The 16,042-nt window shown below is 38.8% G+C and overlaps 1 protein-coding gene and 1 non-coding gene across 11 annotated transcripts; both read right to left on the bottom strand.

Annotated features, from left to right (window-relative positions):
• Positions 1-128: 128 nt before the first annotated feature.
• On the bottom strand, positions 129-14,017 carry hum-2 (the record flags this gene model as incomplete). Of its 10 annotated transcripts, none has more annotated exons than NM_001330875.4 (17): positions 129-613; positions 660-960; positions 1,012-1,693; positions 1,763-1,879; positions 3,237-3,324; positions 3,368-3,445; positions 5,982-6,069; positions 6,118-6,718; positions 6,765-7,020; positions 7,622-7,763; positions 8,227-8,321; positions 10,815-10,904; positions 10,952-11,101; positions 11,151-13,077; positions 13,128-13,645; positions 13,695-13,808; positions 13,906-14,017. In NM_001330875.4, the coding sequence occupies 17 exons, from the start codon at positions 13,960-13,962 to the stop codon at positions 482-484; spliced, it is 5,436 nt and encodes a 1,811-aa protein (NP_001317742.1). The 10 variants fall into 10 exon arrangements, with proteins under 10 accessions (NP_001317742.1, NP_001317741.1, NP_001379851.1 ...); NM_001330876.3 differs by having other exon boundaries at positions 130-613; positions 6,765-7,014; positions 13,906-14,011; NM_001392575.1 differs by lacking the exons at positions 13,128-13,645; positions 13,695-13,808; positions 13,906-14,017 and having other exon boundaries at positions 135-613; positions 11,151-13,079.
• A 402-nt stretch (positions 14,018-14,419) lies between these two features.
• E02C12.16 lies at positions 14,420-14,628 on the bottom strand. Its single transcript, NR_069186.1, has one exon. It is a non-coding gene; the product is annotated as an Unclassified non-coding RNA E02C12.16 (non-coding RNA).
• Positions 14,629-16,042: the final 1,414 nt, after the last annotated feature.

Raw genomic sequence — 16,042 nt, 5'->3', positions numbered from 1 at the left:
AGCGAAAAAGTGAAATTCGATTCAGTGTTCAGGAGAGCGCACTTGCTACTTTTTTAGTTTGCAATTCTATTGGTATAATTTTGACTGATTCTAGAACAGAACAAATTATTAAAAATGGTCTCATTTGATGAAAAGATGAATAGTTTTATTTCAGCACAGACAGACATGATAATATTGATTGGTTGATGAAGTTTTCATCTCGAAAAACTGGGTGCGAATAAAAGCAAATAAATAAGATTACAGTACAAGTATTTTGAGAATTGATGGGGGATCTGTTCATGACTATTTTTACATTGGTTTAGATGCACATAGGCGAAAGAAATAGGGTACATTTCTTGAAAAACCGACTAGATCAGTATCCAAATATGATTAGTAAGCAAGGTTAGGAATTATGAAAAAAAAGAATGAAAAGGTAGAGAATGAATTGAATTTGAGGAGACAAAATTACCGGTATAAGAGGGAAGTAAGAATATATGAGAAATTATACAAGTCTACAAACACTCTGCATATGCAGGCAACTTGGGAGGCTTAAAGTCTCAAGTGGGAAATCAGAATAAGAGAATGGTTGAGTGTCGAATGGTGGAAGATATGTACCCAGCATTATCAGTTTGTCCTGCAAAAACGATGATAATTTGAGCAAAAAAGTATGGCTAGGTTACCTTATCCTCAATTGGATCATTATTTGCAATAGCTCTCTCGTTCAGTTTCTTCTGAATCTGCACAAGGAATTCTGGAGAAAGACCGTCCTCCATTTCATCAGAAGGATCGTAGTGTTGAAGTATAGCAACAACTTGCCGTGGCTTCAACCGACTTGTCATTTCACCACATAGTGTGTCGAGATTAGAAGGATCTTTGCGACTTTGCAGTAGATGACATGCTTGCACAAGTGGTTCGAAGTGATCACGACAATCAGACAGTCCTTTTGCGTTGAGCCAATTTTGGATTTGTGTCACATTGTGTCTGAAAGAAGATTTTATTAAATAACGATAAGTTTCAGATAAAATAACTAACTTGATCTGAATTGCCTTCTCAAAATTGCACAACTCCCTTCGGAACATCATATAGTTCAAGGCGAGAGCACACATCCATCTGGCCATTTGTCCAATTACCTGCTTCACAACAATATCATCACCACCGTAAGTCGTCAGTTTTGTATGAACAATCTCCATGAATTGAAGTAAATCATCAAGACTTTTCCTTTGTGATTCAACACTTCCAGAGTTACGATCTCTTCTTTCTTGTCCAGCAGTCATCAGATCACTGCTACTTTCGTGTTGCAAGATTCCAGGAACAATTTTTGGAGAGAGAACATGTTCAATTGCTTTTTTCATCAAACTTGTGTAGCATTCTTCGATCCGCAACTTTAGTTGATCACGAATCGGTGCCACGTCGTAAGCCTTGAATCGATACGAATTCTGAGTTTCAGTGTTTGCCACGTGCCACTCGGGTTGACTATCTTCACCAGAATATTGACGAAGAAGATTGAACAATCGCCACAAGTTTACAAGCCATAACGACAATAAGTCGAGATCATGCGAACGCGAGATCGTATCTTTGAGCACAAGATGGACCGAAGAAAATAGACCGGTGAGTGCCGTTTCGTCTCGCTTTTCATCATGATTTCGGAATGCAGCAACTAATAGATACGCAGGAAGATTTTTGGTTAGAAGACGAGCCAGAGTTGGTTTTAATTCTGTAATTAACGAGACATTATTACTTTTTCATTAAAAATAATAAAAAAAAAAAAAGAAATTCCACTCACCACAAACAATTATCCTTGCAAACTCTGGAACGTTGTAGACCTCCAAAAATCCGCTGTGCTTGATGGATCCTTTTTCGAAAGCTTCCAATCGAATAATCTCCTCGTCCGATGCGTTTTCTGCAAAAGAATGAAATTTCACTTTGTACAATGCGGGACAAATGTTTTTAGTGTCTGCCTCGTTTGATGACTCTACAGGAAATATATAAAATGAGAATGGATTCAACTGGCTTCACTAGATGCACAATACAAATACACCGGTTACTACAAACTATTGGGAGTAAATGTTGCCAGATGGGGACTAAAATGGCCAAACCAATCCATCCGATTAACAAAGTGACCGTTCTTTTTCTTCATTTATTGCTATAGGCCACTCAATCGAGGACTAATACGATTACCCACATCCATTTCGGACGCATTTACCCAATTATCACGTTTTTTGGTTGTTTTTCTAAAAAAAGACGCGCAGTGAGGTTTAGTATCAAACAAAAAGGTAGGCACAATAAAGGGGAAAATATCAAAACCACCATCACGATCACGACACAACAAATGTATAATAAGCTAAAACTTTATATCGAGCGCAACAAAAAAAATACACGCACAGTTGAACCCAAAACATGAAAAACAGGGAGAAAAGTTGGAAATAGGAAAGAGTGTAAACTAAAGAACATTATCGAATACGTAGTTGAAAATTAAAGCGAAAATAACAAAGAAAACGTGGTAGGAATACGGTTTTACAATATCGGTGGATGGATGGATGGGATAGAGAGAAAGAAGCGAGATCGAAGGTGGATAGGAAATTGGCAAAAAAAAGAACTGTGTTGGCAAGCGGAACATGTGATTTAACAGAAAGTTGAAACAAAAAAAAAGAACCAAAGATAAGTGGGTAGGAGTGATGGTAAACACGTGCAATTGGGTGGGAAAAGCAGGACGGAATGGTGGTTTTGAAGAATGTTAACAGAAAGAAATTGTTAATTACTTTGACACACCTCAAACTTGCTTAATTTCCTCGCATGAAATATTATTTTTAAAGTCTCTGCGGATTTCAATAGTATTGATCTGACTGTGAGCCAAAAAGACAATCAAAACCACCAAACCGGCGGAATTCAGAGAGAAGGTGGCGAATGTGTGAGACCTAGACTACGCGCCAACTGTGATAAAAGGTTTCCCATAGTGTCTCGTAAACTATAAAATGCGTTCACATTTGGAGGGTAAACGAATTGGGTGTTTGATGTGGGGGTAACAGTCCCCGTTCCTGATGGAGTGGATGGATGAGACCATCGCCATTGGGATGCCAACGACGTATTCACTGAGTGATATACGCTGTTTCCCGATGAACTTGAAGCTGACGAGGGATCACGCCGAAAACGTGTAAAATCTCCACCGCCAAATCCATCAGCTGCGTCAGAATCGGCGTTGGTAATCGATGAGAGAATCGATTTAGCAGGCGACAAGCCACGACACACTTCATTCTCACCTAATCCCAAAGGTCCGCTGTAACCACGAAGTTGTGCACGTGCCTCTGCCAATTCCTCCGATTGACGGGTTAGCTTATCGTTCAAATCCTGAAACAAATGTTTTTAAGAAGAAAATAATCGATTCAATTACCATGTTCTGCTGAGCTAGTAATTGGGTTTGTTTGTGAGCTCCTCGCACGGCTTCATCCAAAGAGCAGTCTGACGGTCTCTGAAAATAAATTCATTAAGCGTTTTATCAATTTTTTGTTCTTTTGCTCATGGTTCATTTTCTTGCCTTGCTCGTAGCAGAGCTACTCAAAGTGACGTCATCCATTTCCTCTGGTTCATCAAAAGTCATACAATAATAATCTGACGAAGCAGCAGATGCCATTCGACTTTTTAAACTAGGTTGAGGTGTTGAAGTTCCAACCTCGTCAAACTCGAGCATTTTGAAAATAGTATGAAAAATACAATTTTCTGAAAGAGCAAAACTACTAGATTTGAGCCGAAGATTCGAAAAAAAAACGAGAAACATGTAATTCATGAATAAGAAATGAGTAAGAAACGGAGCAGAAACAGACGAGTTGACCCGAGTTTCCGAATCGATGACGAGGAAAGACAAAGAAGAAGAAGCCGGAAAAAAATTCTAGAGGAAATTGCGAGCTGCTAGAGACTCTCTCATTCATCATTCGAAAACCGACTCGTGGAATGCATATTTTGGAAGCGCGCACCCCACGAAATGTCAGTGCAAAAGTGGGAAAAATGGGAGAGACGGCCCGGAAGCTTGTTGACGACAAAGAAAAAACAAAAAGATGAATGAAATAGAAAAACTGAAATTGTGAAGCAAAAGAATCATCACTTTCAAAAACATTTTACCTACAAAATATCAATAAGACAGATTACTGTAGTTGCATTATAATAATTTATAAAGAAAAAAGTGTAACTGAATAAGACAAATTAGCAATTCAAATTAAACGAAGTATACGTAGCAAAAACTGAATCGTTGACTTTCTAAACTCTCAAATTCCTGCTGTGCAACTGGTTTTCCGTTATTCTGGCTAGAAACAAAGAAAATAAAAACCAAGAAAAGATGGATGGAGAATAGGAAACCAATTGGCAAAATTAGAATGGAGCAACCCGCTATGCAACAGAATCCCATCAAAAAACGTCATTTCAGTGTCTATGTTCCATTTCTCTTGTTTTAATGACACTTTTGGTTATGCCTTCAGCCTTCATAAAACGAAAATAATGATGCCAGATTGTAATAAAACAAACTGAAAAAGTCAGTTATTGATTAGAAAAAAAAGAAAAAAGATATTCTAGAGCGAGAGCTTTCTAGTTACTAAATCTTAATGAAAAAAGGAAGTAAATCTATGAAAGGAAAGCTTCTTGCCAAAAGGGACCTACCTCAGCCTTCTTTCAACACCTACGTTTCACCAGTGCCAACACTATTTCTCATACCGAATGTATAAATAACGAGTGTCTCCTATTAAATCCGCCCAAGATTATCTCCATGGAGACTTAGATGTGGAAGTTCTCGAAAGAAGGAAAAAGGCCCGCTTATTATGAGGATGAATTAAAAAGAGAAAATTAGAAGAACTTCGACCATCGAACTAATAGCAATAATTACAATTCACGCTAATCGGGGATGGCTGCAGGTGTGCGCGCGGCAAAAGCGGTGAATATGACGACGAAGAGATGAGAAGAGGAAGCAATGAAGGTGAATGAGACGCAGTTGCGAAACGATTTGCTTTAACTGGTTGGTTGTGTTCACTCCACTTCTGGTCAATACTCTTTCAAAGTGGAAGTGGAAAAGAATGAAGAGAGGTCAACTAAGGATTGAGAGAATGAGAAGTAAAAATATTATACACATAGTCGGCCAAAGAGAGAGAAGGAGAATGAAAAAAGGTGTTCAAATAGTCGCACAACAAACAACGTGATTCAGCCATGATGACTGTGATGTTAAATCGATTCATGTGAAAATATTCAAAGTTAAGTTTTTCTTAAAGATTACTGTTATCAACAGGATATGTTAAAACATGAAAATTCAGTGCAACAACTTGCAAAGATAGTTATACAAAAGTGTGATAATCTCCATTTCATTCTGGCCGGCGACACATGAATCGACACAATCGGGATAAAAACTCTCATAATCCAAATCACAACCATCAACATTCGGACAGGAATGATGATAGTTAGACAGGAATACATGAACACTAGTATACAAACATCTCTTTTGACGACATGTCGACCAGTATCACATTTCTTAGGGAATACGAGTGTTATGAGAAGCGACTGACCGCTTTTAACTGAGAATTGGGATTGAGTTAACTGAATTTTCAAAGGAGAGATGAAAAACTAACTACGTTGTGTAAATAAACAATCCATGAATGGGAGAAATCGGAAACCGTCGATGAGAAGTCTATTTGACAGGAATTGACAGTTTACGAGCATAATTGTGCCTTGAATTAGGTCGGGATGACCCGATAAATGACATTCAAGTTTTAAAATTAATGGGGAGAAATGAAAATCTCACACATGTCTTCTACATTTGTCATTTCATTTGGAAAAAGAGAACAATAAGTTTTTACGTCTGCGCATCTGTTGTCGGTGTCATTTTTCTTTTGCTGAGGACTAGACCGAAGACGAAAAAACTAGATATGATATGATCTATAAGTGATAGTTCGAACTTCTATGAACGAGTAAAAAAGAAAATGGATGATCACTATGAAGAAAATTTTGAACATATATTTTTCAAAACTCACGAAAACTGTTTGCGACTCGCTGAACCGAAGTTGTTGTTGTAATCGTTCAATTTCGAGATTCTGATTTGTGAGCATTTTGGTAAGGTTTCTGAAAATGTTTTTTGTAAGTATGAGAAAGCTTAATGATAATACTTACTCTGCCAAGTTTTTAAGATGTCTGCATTGTCTTTCGATACACAAATCTTCTTCAAGATCGGCACCACTGCTACCGTCTTCTGAATCAGCACCAGAACAGTGCCCAGAATCAGGTCTCGGTGATCTTCTGTATCCACTACTTCCAGCAACTGATTGCTTCTCGAAATGGCTTGACAACATTGATCGCAACTCGACAGCCTCTTCTCGAAGTCGTTCATTTTCCTCCATGATACGTTCGAACACCGAGTGAGTTGCTCCATTTTCTCCAGAAACCAATCGTTCCATGTCATTCTTGAGGCGATTGTAGGCGCCTTCCAGCTCACCAACACGAATCGATTCAAATGCCTTTAACGATGTCTTTTTGTCGAGTGTCTCGATGAGAGTGGAAGCTTCGATAATAGCTTTCATTCTTTCGGTTTCTCGTTGACAATGCTCGTTCCGTTGACGTAGATCATTGATCATTCTCAGTTGTTCGAAAGTTGAGGCCATATTATCAAGAAGAACTTCAGGTGATCCACGAGATGTTGAATGAACTCCATTTATAGTTTCAGCAGTGAATGATCCCGTCAGCTGCGACAAATTTGAAGTGGTACGAGAGCATGCTGAAAATTCATGTTCAAATCTATATTCAGAATATCTGAAACTCACAATCATCATCTCGATTCTTTTTTTGACTCGGCCTCTTTTGAAATGTGCTCGACTCGAACAAATCCACATTCTTCATGAGTTGCTCACGCATGGCTGCCATTTCTGCATCCAACGCGTTACGAGCAGATCTTTCCGTATTCAGCGCTGCTTCCATTCTTTGGCGCTCCTCATCCCACAGAACTCTATCGGCCTTTGCCTTTTCGAGCTGCTCAGTGAGCTCAACGATTGTCTGTCCAGACTCGGATTGCATCTGAAACTTTGAAAAAATTATTTAAATACCAGAAAAGTAAATTAATGTCATTTCTATCATGACATTTGGTAATTAAGCTGAATTGAAAATAGTAGGAGGAGAGGGTGACGTTTTTGTTTTTCCAGTGCCCGTCTTCAAAGCTGGGGTGCCATAAAAGAACTGAAACTCGCAAAAAGAGCGAAACCAAAAAAAAAAAGAAACTAGATGCAAATGTAATTATTTTTGAAAATCCACGTAAACTTGTGCCTTCTTATAATTTTTCGAGGTACGGGGAACTACCGAAAAAACCGGAGAAAATATGAAAAATTGATGAAAGTTTCAAGAGAAAAGGACATATGTATTGTGTGGTATCTAATCCTGCCTGGCTGCTCATCATTTATGTATTTACTCGTTGCGCAGAGCTGTGATGCGAGTAAAACACTGCTACGAGAAAAACATTTGAAACTGAGGGTTTTGTGGCTCGTTGTGCTCAAACATGTTGTGCAAAACCACTGGTTCCTTCTAATGAGAAAGTGGCACATTATGGGACTTATTTTTATCACCGAAGGGACACAACTATTTTTTAAAGCATATTTTGCTATTTTTCCTAGGCTTTTCTATTATTTACCTGATCAAGACGACTCTGCAGTTCGACCATTTTCGTCTCCATGCCACCTCGTTGAGCCTCTTTCAAATCGCATTCTGTTTCGAGGCGTTCCACTTCTTCTTGAAGCACTTCCACACGGTTTCTTGCCTCCAAGAGCGTGAGCCTGAAAATCATAATAATTATCAATTAAAATAATAAAAAAAGACAGCAACAAAAATGTATGCTTTTCTGCATTTTAAATTCATGATTAAAACATTGAAAACAGTTAGTTTTTGATAAAATCTAAACAATATATTTATGTTTTTTAAAGAAATAAAAAATAGGCAATTAAGTGGTACAAACTTAAAGTATTTTACATGAAAGTATTCTAGAAATTCAGAAAACGACACTTTCGTCTAGGCGAGTGTCACTGTTCAGCATGGCCCGACGTCTCCCGGGTTACGCGTTCCACTATGTTTGTGTGTTTTCATAGTGGGAAACCCGGAAGATGCCTTGTTTTTTGAGGAGTCCGTTTTTCGACGAAAATGTAATTTTCAATAATGTTTAACGGGAAGCGGAAGATTGTAAAAAAATTTGGTCCAAAATTGCCGTATTATTTTGAAAATAAATTTGCATTAAAAACACACCTCTCTGCTTCCATCATGGCCAAATCGGCCTTTGTCTTCTGAAGATTCTTGCTCGCAGTGGCAAACTTCTCGGCTTCTTCCTTGGTTCTGGCGTTCTTAAATAAACAGGATTGCGATTCACGAATTGGATACAGGGAAGGTGATCGAATCAAAATTTAATCAACGAACAAGTTTACCACAATCACCCAATTCCCCAAATCGGGCAATCAAAAACAAATGCAATTGAACACAACTATTTTAGGGGAACTGTAATTTCCATCAGATTCAATATAAATGAATCAAATCGAGCAAATAGGGATATTCACAGTCATCAATCTTGTAAGCACCATGGGAGGTATATCTAACTGCACGTTAGTCTTAGAAAAAAGGACATGATGGATAAGGGGTGCGCGTGTTCGCAGTGAATGATGAAAAAAAAACGAGATCGTAGAGAATAGAATCAAACAATGACAGACAGAAATAAAGAACAAAACGTAGTCGGGAAGAGAGAAAAAGACTAACTATCACATTATCAGCTTCCTCTTTTAATTACGATGATGATGGTGGTAGTGAGGGATCAAAAAGAAAATATACAGAGCTTAAAACTAAAAGTTCAAATTCTTTATAGAATTATGAAAACCTGGCAGCATAGTGAATTATACATTAATACGTAATAAGTATGATTGCATGCATCACGTCAGAACCGAAAGCCACCTTTTACAATTATCTAAATCATTTTCGCGCATGAAAAAAACGGGCGTTTTCACTACACACACACATCCATCAATTAATCTTCCAGAGAAGTATAAATCCTATTTGGAGGTCAATTACTCTGACAAGTTAGTGTGAGAAAAAATCATCTTCAAGAATGAACATCGAGTAGAAGCGAAAACGATGTCGTTCACACGAGCAAAAGCATGTCGCCATTGACCCCAAGGGAAGAATATTCATAGCGGGAAATTTGGAAGAAGAGAACGACGGGAATGAGGAAAGTAAGATGGCCAATTTTTTTTTTTTGCAAAACTGTGAGAAACACGGAAAGAAGAATAGAAATGCCGAGCGATGGCCACACGGAGTGTGAGTTTTCGTGCCGTTTTCTCACCAAATTTTAATCAAATAAACTGTCATCCCCGGGCCGAGCCAGAGGGCGCGCGCATTAACCAACCTGCTCCTCTACAGAATATCCGTTTTTCTCAAGCTGATTTCCGGCCTATCGAGCAATCTTTCACATTTGAACGCTCACGTGGAAGTGATAGGCAATCACGTGAGGGCAAATGTAAACTATACGTCAGAGAAGCCGATAATTCGGTCAAAAAGATCAATCTAAAATCTAGATGGTACATTTACATCAAAATTATTAAAAAACTGAATGTTTTCCGTGTATCTCTTTCACTTTATTTAACGCGGAAGAGCGAATAAGTCAAGACGAACTTCAAGTGTGAATAAACTCGCGCGCCACTCGGATAATATCATCAAAAATATATTCAAAAAACGGCCATCATCGTGTTTCTCTATCTAAAAAAGCGAGTAACGAGCCAACTCTCGACCCATAAAGAAGCATCAAGTGAGCACTAAGAGAGCAAGGGAAGAACATTTTATTTGCAGAACTACTGAGGTTTGGCACCCGAATTATTTTGTTGTGTTCCAACTTGTTTAAAAAAATTTAAAGTCAAAGATAAGACACTGCTTCAGTGAAAAAATAAACTGGCAGTTGCGATATTGACAAACAAAACATAAGACGGCAATCAGTGGATCACAAGAAACAACTGATGATTAACGGGATAAGCTCCCAAACTATGTGTCAAGTGGTCAAGTTGACATGGAACATTTGACATTGGAAGAGACACCATGTTGTTAGAAATATTTACATGAATTTAGGGGGTGAAGAGGGTGATGCAAGAAAAGAAAAGCGGCCCATTGGGAGTTCACACAACTAAATATTCACAAAAATACTCGAGTTACCAATTGACTTTTTTTTTCAGAAAACAACAATTTGAAAAGCTATAGATGGAGAAGATTCTAATATCTAGGTGTTAAAAAAGCTTAAAACCTATGACACCTAGGATTCAAATTCAATATTCAAAAGTTGCAGAATGTTTCCACAATCACGCAATCAGTATCATATTCTCGATAGATTAGGTCAGAGGCTGTTTTCAGAAATGTTATGTTTTAGTTGATATGCTGAAAAAATTGAAAACTTTCTGTTTTTCGGTCCAAATTGAAACAAATTTTTTATCAACAGCCCTGATCAGGTGAATATTTTAATAATAAATAAGGGATTTTTCAAGGAAGCTCATTTCTACACATACACTGCCTACAAAGTTGCCGAAACTCAATCAAATATTCCGAAGAGCAAATAAAACAGATCGTAAAAGGGGAAGGGAGCTCATGCTCATTCAATGTTGCCGTTTTAGATACAACAACTTTCTTAACAATTCTCTCATTCGTTCGAAGGCTTTTTGATTGAGATGAAAGAGCAAAAATTTCATGTTTGCACATTGTCTCCGACTACAAAAAAAAATGCGCATTTTTGCATAAGCTGATTGTGATTGCAAACAATGAATTACTAAGTGCTTTTTCTCATAATCTACTCTTAAACTTCAACTTACTGCAATATCCAATCGCATTTGCAGCTCGATGATTTTGTTCTCCAAACCAGTGTTTAACTTCTGAAGATGTCCAACTGAACGTGCTTCTATCTGAAACAGAAAAATTAATATTAGAATAAGTAAGAAGTCAAACTCACCTTAAGCTCCCGGAGACGACGTTTGGCAAGCCATTTACGGACAGCGCACTGAACCATGACCACCTTTTTCCTGTTAGCGATTTGCTCACGTCTCGCCAAATATCCACGCCAAGCTGCTTGAATTGTGATTGCAGATTTCTCATAGCGAAGCTGGAATATTAAAAACAATTAATAAAAAACTTTCAACAAATTATCATACCTTTTCCACATATCTTCTGACGCGATTCGCCTTAAACATTGCCTGGATCCCAATGATTGAATCGCGAATTTGTTCATACTTCCGTCGCTCCAAATATCCACGAACAGCAGATTGCATGACTATCACAGCACGATGCATTTGGAGATACTTGATTCTTCGGAATGCGAGGAATGCTTTCAACGATGCCTGGACGATGAGCAAAGATCTTCTCATCGTTTCGTATTTTCTCCTGGCCAAAAATCCTTTCCACATCTTCTGAATCACAGTTGCAGCAGCTGCAAGCGTATCGAGCCGAACTCTTTCCAGAACGGCAACTTGTCCAGTACGTAAGAAGATTTTCGTTTTTCCAACTGCATATTTGCCTTCTTCCAAGCATTGTTGGCATGCTAATTCCGCAAACTGTTTAGGTTTGTCTCTCCACAGGGCAGCTTCCTTCGTGTAAATTACACGGTATCGACGAGCAAACTCCTCATACGGATAACGAGATGGGAAACCAGCAGCAGAAATTCGAACAGTCTCAAGAACTCCACACGCACGAAGTTGTTGTATCGCACGTTTTGGCTCGAAATCGAAACTGATTTTGCTGTCATTTGGCTTGATGCATCGGACGTAATGTGGACGCGTCGAACAAAGTACAGACATGAGCTCTTTGAGTGAATCACGAAATTGGCTGGCCACAGTCTTCTTTATCGTACGTTTTCCGGGTGTCGATGAAGATGATGATGAAGAGACGGAGGTTGGTGCAGTTGATCCGATGACTGTGCGAATGAATGGAAATTTACTGGCAACGACAACATCAAGAAGTTGCTCTCCAATCGCATCCCTGTTCTTCTCCACAAATCCATCCGTACTGTATGTGACGTCAGCAGCGAAATGACGAACAATAAAATCGTTGCTCCGAACTTTTGGAAATGCGAGCTGTGGATTTCTCTTCAGCTCCGTGCTATTCTGCAATTGACTCAACCAGTCAGCATCAGATCCATTCAGACGTTTGCATTGCTCGTCGAGAAGATTGATCATTCCGACAGGACCTTCGATAAGATCAATAGCGGGCTGATTGTCATGGAAATCAACACGAACCCATTCAATTTCCTCACGAATATATTCTTCTTGCTCCAACTTGAAGACATGCTGATTAAATTGTTGTTGTAGTTTTTCGTTTGCATAATTGATGGAGAATTGCTCGAAGGAGTTCACATCGAATGTCTCGAATCCATAGATATCAAGGACGCCAATGAAACGATCTGGCCGCTTCTTTTGATTTGTTCCGTCCAGCTTATCCTTCTCGTTCAAAGCTTCATTGATTTTGTCGACGAGCCATCCGAATAAATGGGAATACAGCATTTTCGTGAGAGCATCTCTCGAACGAACAGCTTCATTTTTGGTCAACGGCTTCGTCACGATCTCATTCACAGCTCGAATCTCTCGCCTTGTCAGCCAAATTCTCAGATCGGATTCACTGATTTTCCAAAACTCCCGGCAAAGTCGTGAAATCTCCTGACAACTGCTAGCAGATACAGCGGACGAGCCCTCGCCGTTTTCGAAATGCACGTTTCCGAGAAGCAATAATCCAGCGAGAAGGCGGAATACATCGGACATCTGCTTTTCGTCGAATCCAAGCAACTGAAGCGCTTTCAGCAAAGCCTCGAAATCAGCTTTATCATCAACTCCGGGAATACGACTGTCTCCTCCTTGAGTGAGATACGAATACGATTCGCAAGGTCCCAAGTGAAGATCTTTGAGAACTTGATGATTCCGAGCGGCACATAACTGATAGAAGATGTGATAATTGCGCTCTCCAGGTGCTTGGAATACTAGACGACTTTTCTCGAGCAGATATGTCTTCATTTCGGCTCCGACAATCCTTCGTCCTCGTTCACAGAAGTTAATCTGTATGAACTTCCCAAATCGAGACGAATTATCGTTTCTGAAAATAAAAACAGTTGACAAATTAAGATTAATTTCAAATAAACCAACCTAATCGTTTTGGCATTTCCAATCGACTCCATAATCGGATTGCTCGCCAACACACGTGCTTCAATGCTGGTGGTCCCGCCATTTCTGGTCTTGCTGGCTGCAACAGATGCCAAATAGCGCATGACAAATTTCGCAGATACGGTTTTTCCAGCTCCAGACTCGCCACTCACAATAATAGATTGTGATTTTCCGAAAGCTCCCATGTCGAAGTGGGCCTCTTCTGCTACAGCGAAAATGTGAGGATCCATCTCACGAGCTGATTTTCCAGCTCCTCGATACACTTGGATAATTTCTTCTCCATAAATGTGCGAGCAATCGGCGTAAGGGTTGATTGCTACAAGCACAATTCCACAATATGTGTAGATCGATGATCCTTTCACAAATCGAACTTGTAGATTGTGAAGAACTGCCGGCTCGTGAAGATAGGAAAGAAGTGTGAGATCATCCTTGCCAACAAGAAATGCAGGATTCCTGAGGAATGGCAACTGGTCCAATGACTTGATGGCGTACTCGACTTCCTGAAACGAATAAGTTTTTGAAAACGATTAATGCGATAAACTCTCTCACCGTATCATCTTCGAGCCTTATCCGAACATTCCGTGTTTGGAATGTGATGTCCTCTTCCAAAGTAGCTCCAATCCATACAAGGGTTGGGTGGCGGTGCCAAATACGAACTCCCTTCTGAAAATTTCCAAAATTATTTGAATAACAAAGTTGAGCAACAAAAAACTATTAAAACTGAAATGGCATCTAATAGTAGGATTTAAATAATTCTCACCTTGAAGTTTTGCAGCGGGAACAACTGGCCCCTGCCAAGAGTGGCGCCTCCGTCCATATTGGATGCTCCCAATCTTTTTTCGATTCGGTGAACAGGCTCGGTGAATCTGAAATATTTTGGAATAATTGAACATAAGTCACGAGTTAAAGAAAGTTAAGAAGAGAACGAAGAGAAACGATAGGTTGGTGAAATGTTGAGTTGAGACAGGAAAAAACGTGAAATATTTACATGAACATATCACTGTGTATTTGCCCTTCCTTCTCCCATTCTACGATATTGTCCGGTTATCAGGTTCGGAAACGCAAAAATAAACATTTCGGCAATGAAACACTTTTTCCCGTACTGGACGTGAAGACAGCGAAGATCTACGGTTTTGCATGGTGCCTCATAAAAATTTATTATCCCCGGTGGTGCCGAAATATACATTCCTCAATATCCATCTCTCGCGCCACTCAACATTTATGAAAAACAAAGTGAGGAGGTGTAGGATTAAGTGGAAAGAAAAGATAGATTTGAATTGGCGCCTCTTGCAAGCATGTGCAACTTGCCAAGGACACTTATCGGCCGGTGTTCCTCTCCGCTAAGAGACTGAGAAGAAGCTTGTTCTATTCAATTCGTTACTATTCATCAAGGGCAGTCTCATTTGGAAACTTGTGATTTATCACATTTTGGGACTACTTTTTTGTGTCACAATGAAATAGGGAATAATACTGGTTTCGACGTTGTTTTTTTTATAGCTACTTTTTGTTTATGACAACAAAATAATAATTTACTCTCTCCTATGAACTTGCTGATAATCAAAAAATGTATAATCGTTATGGGTTGTAATGAAAAATTAATTTCGTGTTCACTATTTTTAGGAGAAAATGTATGTAAATCGGGAGTAACGAAAGAAGCGTTGCTTCGGTGACAAAAGACAGCCGGCTGCCATTTCAAATTTCAAACCAGCGCCTTGCGGCAATTTTATCGCCAGAGCAAATCTGCATACGTTGCGAAGGTGTGAAGGTGTCAACAGAGAAAAGGAAGAGCGGAGAAATAGAGAAAGTGATTAAAATACGAAGAAATTCTTATCGGCAATAAGTAGCTGCTAATAATCCTGTATTTACCACTTGTTTCGATAATAAAATAATAGAGAAAAAGGAGAAAATAAGCTAAATTCCACACTTTCTTATTCGGAAACAGGAAGACATGGATAGAAACCAAAATCGTGATGTGGGAAAAAAGAACGACAACATTAGTTTTCAATTCTGGGTACAAGCCGACAAAATCCGAAAAGTAGAAAGCGAAACGAGGAAAGAAGCGATTTCAATTCAAAAGCGAAAATTGGGACGGTCTACTACTAAAAACGCTGCTGATGGAGGTAGATTAAAACGAACATTTGCCTAATCGCTACAGAGTCTCTCCACTTTCAGTGCTTCCGACAAGTGATGACGAGCTGTTGACGGCCATCATAAAATTGCGCCGAAAATGAAAAAAATCTGCCTGAAGAAGTAAAAGAATGTGAGGAAACAGTTGTTTCCACATATAGTAAGAGCGCAAAGCAGAGGAAGTGATTAGTTTTGAAAACAGGAGATAACACGAAAAATGAAGCTACTTCGAATAATTCTCAAAAGAAAAAAACGGGTATTTTACAAAATCGAATTCCAAAAATTTGAACAAAAACTAATTCCAAATGAGTTTTTTAAAAAGTCACTTTCTAGAAGTTATTTCGAAAATTAAAGGGACATCGAGCTTTTCGCGCGCGCGGGTCTCGAAGCGATGAACAATTTACTGTAAAAAATCTATGTCGGCCTAGAATTTATCAGTGAACAATGTTTTATTTTTCTATTGTGGCTTAAAAAGTGCCAAAATGAATTAATAAAAATAACACAAATAAAAATATTTATATTTGTGATATCAATTTTCATATGGGCATTAAAAAAAGAAGATTGGCAAGCTATTAAAGACAAATCAGTTCTGGAAAAACGATCAAGTGATCAGAAACTGACCAGAAATGATGATCAATCACTTTCATCACAGTGCGGACGCACAGTCAATGGCAAAATAAACACGGATGACAAGCGCACTAGTGTTTTTATCCGAATAAGTGATGTTGGCGCATTTTCCAGAACGAACAGTTTTTGATAGAAGAAACAAA

This window comes from Caenorhabditis elegans, chromosome V (assembly GCF_000002985.6).
Source record: "Caenorhabditis elegans chromosome V".
Lineage (NCBI taxonomy): Eukaryota > Metazoa > Nematoda > Chromadorea > Rhabditida > Rhabditidae > Caenorhabditis > Caenorhabditis elegans.
Note: the sequence above shows the minus strand (reverse complement) of the source record. Positions and strands in the feature narration are given on the sequence as shown.